The following is a 7,837-nucleotide window of genomic DNA, read 5'->3' on the forward strand; positions in this document are numbered from 1 at the left end:
TAACAAAAACTGGAAGATTCTAATCAGAGCTTGTAACTAAATAAGTACTGATATCTTAAATTCTATACTTGAATATGTAAATTTATACAATCATGTCACTTATAAAGCAATTACAAACAAATTTCTACCATGAACATTGATAATAATAACATAATAGTAATGATAACTAACATGTTATAATATCTTTTAACTAATGCCTGTTGTTGGTGGTGAAAGGTGACAGGTATTCTTTGAAATTAGTCGAGATGCGTGTAAGCTGACCTGGACAATACAGTTATTAAAAAAGTGTATCTTTATACTGTCAGCGTATAAATAAAAACATAAGTCCATCAAACAAAATAAAATCTTAACCTCCCACCAAACTGAAGGATACTATACTACTACTAATATGACTTCCAACTTCTCACCCACCATACAAAATTTCCTATATTTTCCTCTCCATAAAACCCCTCTATTTCTACCCTATCATAAACAAGCACCAATCATTTTTCAAAATTCAAATTTCCCAAGTCCAATTTCTCTCTATTTCCCAATCATCCATTCTTGAAAAGAACCAAGAAAACAATCATAACAAAAATAATGAGTCCCCTTATTTTCTCTCTTTCCCTCCTAGCAATTTCCCTCCATTCATGCACTCTTACCCTCGGTCAAAATTCTGCCTCCGCTCCCGCTCCATCAGGCCCCACCAACATAACAAAAATACTCGAAAAAGCTGGTCAATTCACCACGTTTATCCGGCTCTTAAAAACCACTCAAGCCGGCGATCAGATCAACACACAGTTAAACAATTCTAAACAAGGAATGACTGTTTTTGCACCTACTGACAACGCATTTTCGAGCCTCGAAGCGGGTACTCTCAATACACTAAGTTCTCAACAACAAGTTCAGTTAGTGCAATTTCATGTTCTTCCTAGCTTTATTTCAACGTCACAGTTTCAAACTGTTAGCAATCCGTTAAGGACACAAGCTGGAGACACTAGTCCTGGTGATTTCCCGTTAAATGTAACGACTTCGGGGAATCAAGTGAATGTGTCTACTGGAATCGTGGATGCTACTGTGTCGAATACTATTTATACCGATGGTGAGCTTGCAGTATATCAAGTGGACAAAGTGCTTCAGCCTATGAGTATCTTTGCTTCTCCCTCTCCCGCGACAGCACCATCTCCAGCTCCTGCTACGTTGAATCTGAAGAAGAAGTCTCCAGCAGCAGCATTAAGTCCGAGCTCCGGGAGTGATGATGCACCGCCTGCAGATAAATCGGGTGCTGATAGATTGAATGGGGGGGTGGTGTTGGTGATCGGAGCTTTCTGGTTTGTGTTTTGGTTGTGAGACTTTAAATGTTTTTGACGGCTGTGATCATACTGTTTGGAAGTGATGATGATTTCAGGGTTGGATCAAACCGTTGTGATTGAATAATTCTGTTTTCTCTCTCTTTCCCGCCATTTTCGTTTCATCGTTTTTCAACTGTTTGATATGAATCAAATTTTGAGGTGATAATGTACATTTCTCTGTTTTTCAATCGTATCTTAAATTTATGCGTTATTAAATGAGATCTCTGATATATATAGGTATTAGGTTCGATCAAAGTAATTGGACAACAACATATTATTGTTGATTGATGATGTCACAAGTTCAAATTTCAATGATAGATCTTTCGACTGCCGCTAGTTTGATATACCATTTATTTCATTCTGCCTCTTATCATATTTTTGACTTGACAAGCAACAAAACACATAAGCTAACCCAATAAAGGTTTTTGGGTAATTAATGTAAATATTACGACCATTAACAAGAGAAATAAGCCTCTGACAGTCTTCTAATTACAAAATCTGTCAATCAAAGTAATGCTCTTTTGAGTCTGTCTAGACAATCTAAATATATATCTATTCTATGGATAAAGTCTTGCTTTATCTGTGCTGATACTGTGTTACAAGGGTCGTTTGGTACACTCATGGAATAAGTAAGGATATCTCATGAGATTATTAATTTTACCCCTCCTTCCCATGGGATAATAATCCCACCATTTTAGTACAAATGGCACGATAAAATAATCCGAGATTAAGTAACACTTTATACCAAACATGGGATGATAAAGTTAATTTCAAACTTTATCCCGAAATTGTTTTTCTTATCCGTTTTACCAAATGACCCCGTGGTTACTCTATTCCCTCCATACAATCTCCATTTTCTTGCCTTCCATGTATGATACGTGCCTGCTTCCCCCTATATAGCTGCAGTTAGTTCCTTCTTAAATTGTTGCTAGTGATTCCTCTTGATACGTGCCTTCAAGGAAGTTGAAGGGATCGGATATGGGCGCTAGCTAGTCCATTGTACTCTATGTGTCTCTGTATGGCCATCCTGTCACATAAACAACAGTGCATGTGCTCTACTGGAATGTGGAGCCTGAATAATCCTTCTCTGTTGCCATCCGGAGTGTATGTATTATCATAAGTGGCAACCAAGTTTAAATGCCAAGTAAAGATTAGCTCCTAATTTTTTACCTTATTGTAAAATAGCGGGCCCTAAAATTAAACAAGGTAAAAGTGATTAAATACCTAAACAGAAGTGAAACAACACTAATCCTGATAGTTTGCAGCTTAGTTATAAAAAATCTCGGTATTTTGCATAATTACTGAAAATCTAGATTTTGGGTCTGTCAAGATACACAATTAGCTTCTGACACATCCAACAAAGACACATTTTTTCCTTTGTAAAGATATATAATTAACTCCCAATACATTTTTTTTTTTCGATTTTGGATTTGTCGAGGATACATTTTTTCCTTTGTAAAGATACAAAAGTAGCTCCTGATACATTTTTCTGATTTTGGGTATGTCGAGATACATAATTAGCTCCCGATACATCCAACGAAGAGACATAATTAATTAAAATTTTTGTAATTATTTTATAAGGGTGGGAATTTGTGTAAATTTAGTAAGTTAAAGGTGTACGTCTATGTTATTTTTCCATAATTCATCTTTATTAAAGCCCAATATTTATAGTGGCCCATCATATCCTTTTCTACATATACTCTGGTCAATATAGCCCAGTTTTTAAACAGGTCCAATGGGCTTTGAAGAATATCAGTTTGATATGTCTCCTAGCCCAATCAGAAAGGTAGGGAAGAAATCATGCGGAGGCATTATGAAGTTGGAGTTCAAGATAGAGTTATGTTTGAATTTTGATTGTATCTTTTGTAAATAATATTTAAAATACTACTAATATTTATGCTTTTAAATGTACTTAAATACTGCTTCAAAAGTGAGTTGTTTAACTATTCTCTTCGTCAGAGTTCATGAGAAATAAGACACTTTGGCTGGACCATTTTCGAATTATCATACTTCCCTTTATTTTTCAACTAATTAACAAACATATACAATCCATGTTTATATCCATGAGTCATCGCTGTCCACCTAAACTGACTTTATGTGATTTAAGGAGCCACGTCAACGAATGAATTGGAAAAAGAGAACTCAGAGAAAGAAAGAAAGAAGAAGGGAGAATCAAACATCTAAAACGAAAAATTAAAAAAAAAAAAAAAAAAAAAAAAAAAAAAGATACTTTTCAATTTCAATTTAGTTGTCTTAATTTTAAGAAAACATAGCTTCCCTAGTTTTGTTAACTCTTTGATTTCTTGTAAAATTTATAAGTAATACCACAAGATCAAAAAATATTTGTTATATTATACATATCTTTAGTTAATAGAACAACAAGAATGTAAAAGCTATCATTTGTAAAAACTCTGTACCTAATTAAATGAAGGTCGCGTTTGGCCATGAACATAATAATTTTTCAAAGTTAGAGTTAGTGTTGTATTTGATCATAAATATAAATTAAAGTTATTTTTTAAATTTTGTGAGAGAAATAGGAGTGAACTTATTTTTACTTTTTCAAAATATTATTTTCACTAAAGTGAAATAATATTTATGATCATACACCAATATTTTCATTTTTTAAACTAAACTAAAATATTTTTCTTAAAAAAATTTAAAAATTCTCATGAACAAACACCTATTATCATAAATAAATTGAAACGGAAGAAGTGGAACATTATTTACCTAACCTAGACAGCAGAATGAAAGTGCATACCGAGGCTACCTAATACAAGTAGTTAGCTTTGACTACCTAGTTTGACAATTAGTTCAAAGTTCCAAGCCTTTCTATTGATAAATGTCATAATTATTATATGCTCTAAGGTAGGGACTAGGGCTTTCTCATTGTCACATATTCACACACACATTCCCTCGAAATTCTATTTCAAATTTAACTTTGTATGAATCTCCATGCATGATTTCATGCACATACGTTCTCAGCTAATTAAGGAGAAGCAAATCAACAAATTAAATGATCTAATTAATTGCCCAAGAAAAAAAGATAGAGGATCAACAAATTAAATACTAATTAAAGTATATTTATGGATTTATATATAGCCGAAATGCCACCCTCCAATTTTCTTAAAAGAATAATTGTGTTTTGAGTATGAGAGTTTTATTTAATTGATTTTTTGGTCATGCATTTGAATGTCATTTTCATAAAATTTTGAAATAAAGCACATACTAAAACTAAAAGTAGTAACAATTACGTATTCATATATATGCATATTTAAGAGTAAAAGACGTAGTTTTGCCTACAGCATAAGAAAATAATTAATTTACCCCTAGGATGATATATTATAGCTTTGCCTTTATGTCAATACCACTTTCTTATTAATTGACATATTTTTTCTTTTGTTGTATTTTTCTTTCTCACAATTATGACGGTCTTTCGAAAATAGTCTCTCCACTTCCACGAAATGGCGAGTAAAGATGTGTGTGTATTGTACCTTCTCCAAACCCATTTATGAGATTACACCGGATATTTATTGTTGTTGGTTTAAGAGTATAGAGAGAGATAAATTATTGACAAATATAATTAAACAATAGCTCTATAGTGCTTTAAATTTGTCTTTTGGCTCTTGAGAAATAGCTGGTATGATTTTGATATCTGTATATAGCCGCATGCTGCCAAAGCAACAGACAAACGAGTTAGCAAGCTTAAAATTAAAGAGATAGACCTCATTTAACTTAGGTGACCACATTTTCACCCTTTAACTTTTGCAGTTAAATCATCCTGTATATTTATACATTCCTGATATAAAGCTTCTCCATTTTTTTATTTTTTTTTGACTTCGAGATCCCTAATTAAAAATAAAGAAATCTCACCCATCCATCACATTTCCTCGATCGGTTTACCTAGGCAAAACCTATATCTTCCTCATCAGAAATTATAATTAACTTAATCAAATCAAGAGCTCTAAATGATTCTGGGCAAATCAGGCTTTTCGGTGCTTAACTAGTTATACACATAAAAAGAATTAATTAGGAGATATGGGTTATTTAATAGATAATTATATGTAACTATTTATTTCAAACATGGATGGTAATAAACCTGCAAAATATAATAAACAACATACATTACAACAGGGAAAATTACACTTACAGTATCGATAGTGTAAATTAAAAGTCTTTTAATTAAAATGCCAGTGTATATAAATAAGTTACACTTCCCTGGTTTAGTTTCTTGGAAAATATAATTATTCCGGAGTCGTTCATAGCAACATATCTATCTGGATAGAGGATAATCTTGGCCTGAGACTTTATAGATTGAACAAAATGCATACAATAACACCGATAAACTCCGTGTAATCTCACAAATGAGATTTGGAGGTCATGTATGGAGAAGGAGAACTTACTCCTACCTAGGGATTTTAACTATATGCATACATGATACAAAAAACAAACACATGCTAGCTTTAATTTCCACAACTTAAAGATTATATAACTAATAGAGTAGAAAAACTAATTACTACTCCAAAGTCCAAGATGGCCGCCCTTTTCACTACTAAAAACAAGAACTAGCGACCACAAATTTTGTAGCTAAATAGCAAGATTCATCGTTAATCTTATTCAGCAACGGATCATCAGAAAATTCCATTAGCTACAAGCAATTTAGCAAAAGATTAGCGACCAAATTCCATTAGTGTTTGATCAAAGCATGATCAACATGAGGAGAACAATTTAGAAAAAAAAAAAAGAGATACAAGTAAATTAAAATACCAACCAAAAATATTCAAAAGTCTTAAAAGATTCTTAATATGGCAGTGAGCCTGGAGAGTTCACAGGTATGCAGTAAGCAATTGAACACTCAAAGGAAAAAAAACTTACAAAAAGGCAGAAATATTTCTACAAGCAGTAAGTAGCACAATGGAGGAAAAAAAAAGCCTGACTTGTGATTGTCAAGACCCTTTTAACAAATCTCTTCCATCATTCAGTGGTCCCTACCCTTTTTTCTCTGACAATTCACAAGATCTCTCAAAATTGCTGCTGCTTTCTCTCTCTCTCTCTCTCATGAAGATTGAAGCTTTTTGCCTAGCTTCTTCCAACTTTTTTCACACTCTGAACATTGTATCATTCCACTATAGTGAAAACACTTGACATAATAGCTCCCCACAAGTTTGGACCTTTTGAGTAATTCACTTTGGATTCAGAATGAGTGTGATTTTATTATACACATACATAACTCTTGCATATGTGTGCATATTTGGATCAGAGTCGAAAATAATGGATTCAGTTGAACTCATGACACTCAATGACTTCCACTATAGTCACTTAGTCCCATGGCTGAACCGGATATGTTCCCGAACTTGGCTAGCTCATTTTTTGACAAAAATGGTCTACTTTCATTCCCTCCTACCCCGAGAAAATCTCTTGTTAAGCCGCCTTCAATTGGTTCATTTCCGCTGAGATTCACTTGCTTTCCTTTATTACGCGACATCAAATTAAAAGGATCAGAGTTCTTTGCACTTGCATTACCACCTTCTAATGAACTCGAACTCATATCCCCGAACAGCAGCCTATTTCCTTGATTACTGATATTCGTAGTCAGAGATGAAACTGTTGATGGAGAGTTCATCATTAAGCCGTTAAAGTTCTGATCCTGTGCAGCAAATTGTCCTTGTCCATTGCTTTTAGAAAAAGACGAGCCCATCAGCCCGAATCCAGTGCCAAAGAGGGCTGAATTGCTCCTTGTTGATCCCATTTGGGCAGCTTTTTGTAAAAGTGCAGTAGCTGACATATGAGTTGCTGATGGTGCTGTTGTTTCGTTGTGATGACTGTTGTAGTACATTGAACTTATTGTCTCAGACAAATTTCTTTTGTTCTCTTCTTCCTCTTTTAACAATACACGTGAAGGAAGCTGAGACGAGGATGAGCCAATCCCAGAATCATCACCACCACCAGCATTCATGAACCATTGTTGATTATTGTTATGCCCCGCGATTTGAACCAATTCATGATGTGGCAAGTTGCTAGTAGTAGAACTTGATGATGCTACTAAGAAATCATTACCTGGACTCGGATTCATATTATTGTCCAACCAAAGTGGTAACCTTGGTTTATGTCCATCAACATTATTGAGCTGCTGCTGCTGGTGACTAATCACAGGGTCCAATCCAAGTCCCATAAATTCAGGCCTAAATAAATTAGAACCAAATTGGGGATTTCCACTATGCTGAAGATTATTACCAAATCCACTATTCAGCAATATTTCATTTCTGAAATTCAGATTTGCTGTACTTGGAACTGATGTAAATCTTGCACTTTCTTCTGCTAACGCGTCACAAAATGCTCGATGTGTTATAAAGCTGTCCTTTCTGTTCATTTTTTTCAAATTAGTTGCATTAAATTTCATATACAGTTAATTTACTTCATTTATTTCCTAAATTGACTAATCTTAGGACAGTCCATTTATATATATATATATATATATATATATATATATATATATATATATATATATA

At 33.6% G+C, this 7,837-nt stretch overlaps 2 protein-coding genes across 2 annotated transcripts in view; one reads left to right on the forward strand and one right to left on the reverse strand.

The window, feature by feature from the left end:
* The first annotated feature begins 435 nt into the window (after positions 1-435).
* On the forward strand, positions 436-1,519 carry LOC107874635 (fasciclin-like arabinogalactan protein 11). The gene has a single exon (XM_016721397.2). The coding sequence runs from the start codon at positions 580-582 to the stop codon at positions 1,327-1,329; it is 750 nt and encodes a 249-aa protein (XP_016576883.2). The 5' UTR covers positions 436-579; the 3' UTR covers positions 1,330-1,519.
* A 4,586-nt stretch (positions 1,520-6,105) lies between these two features.
* LOC107875577 (zinc finger protein BALDIBIS) overlaps positions 6,106-7,837 on the reverse strand; it is a 5,943-nt gene continuing 4,211 nt past the window's right edge. The window contains exon 3 of the mRNA XM_016722343.2: positions 6,106-7,690. Coding sequence (XP_016577829.1) covers positions 6,625-7,690 — 1,066 coding nt within the window. The 3' untranslated portion in view covers positions 6,106-6,624. The remainder of the gene's footprint in view (positions 7,691-7,837) is intronic.

Source organism: Capsicum annuum, chromosome 6 (assembly GCF_002878395.1).
Source record: "Capsicum annuum cultivar UCD-10X-F1 chromosome 6, UCD10Xv1.1, whole genome shotgun sequence".
Lineage (NCBI taxonomy): Eukaryota > Viridiplantae > Streptophyta > Magnoliopsida > Solanales > Solanaceae > Capsicum > Capsicum annuum.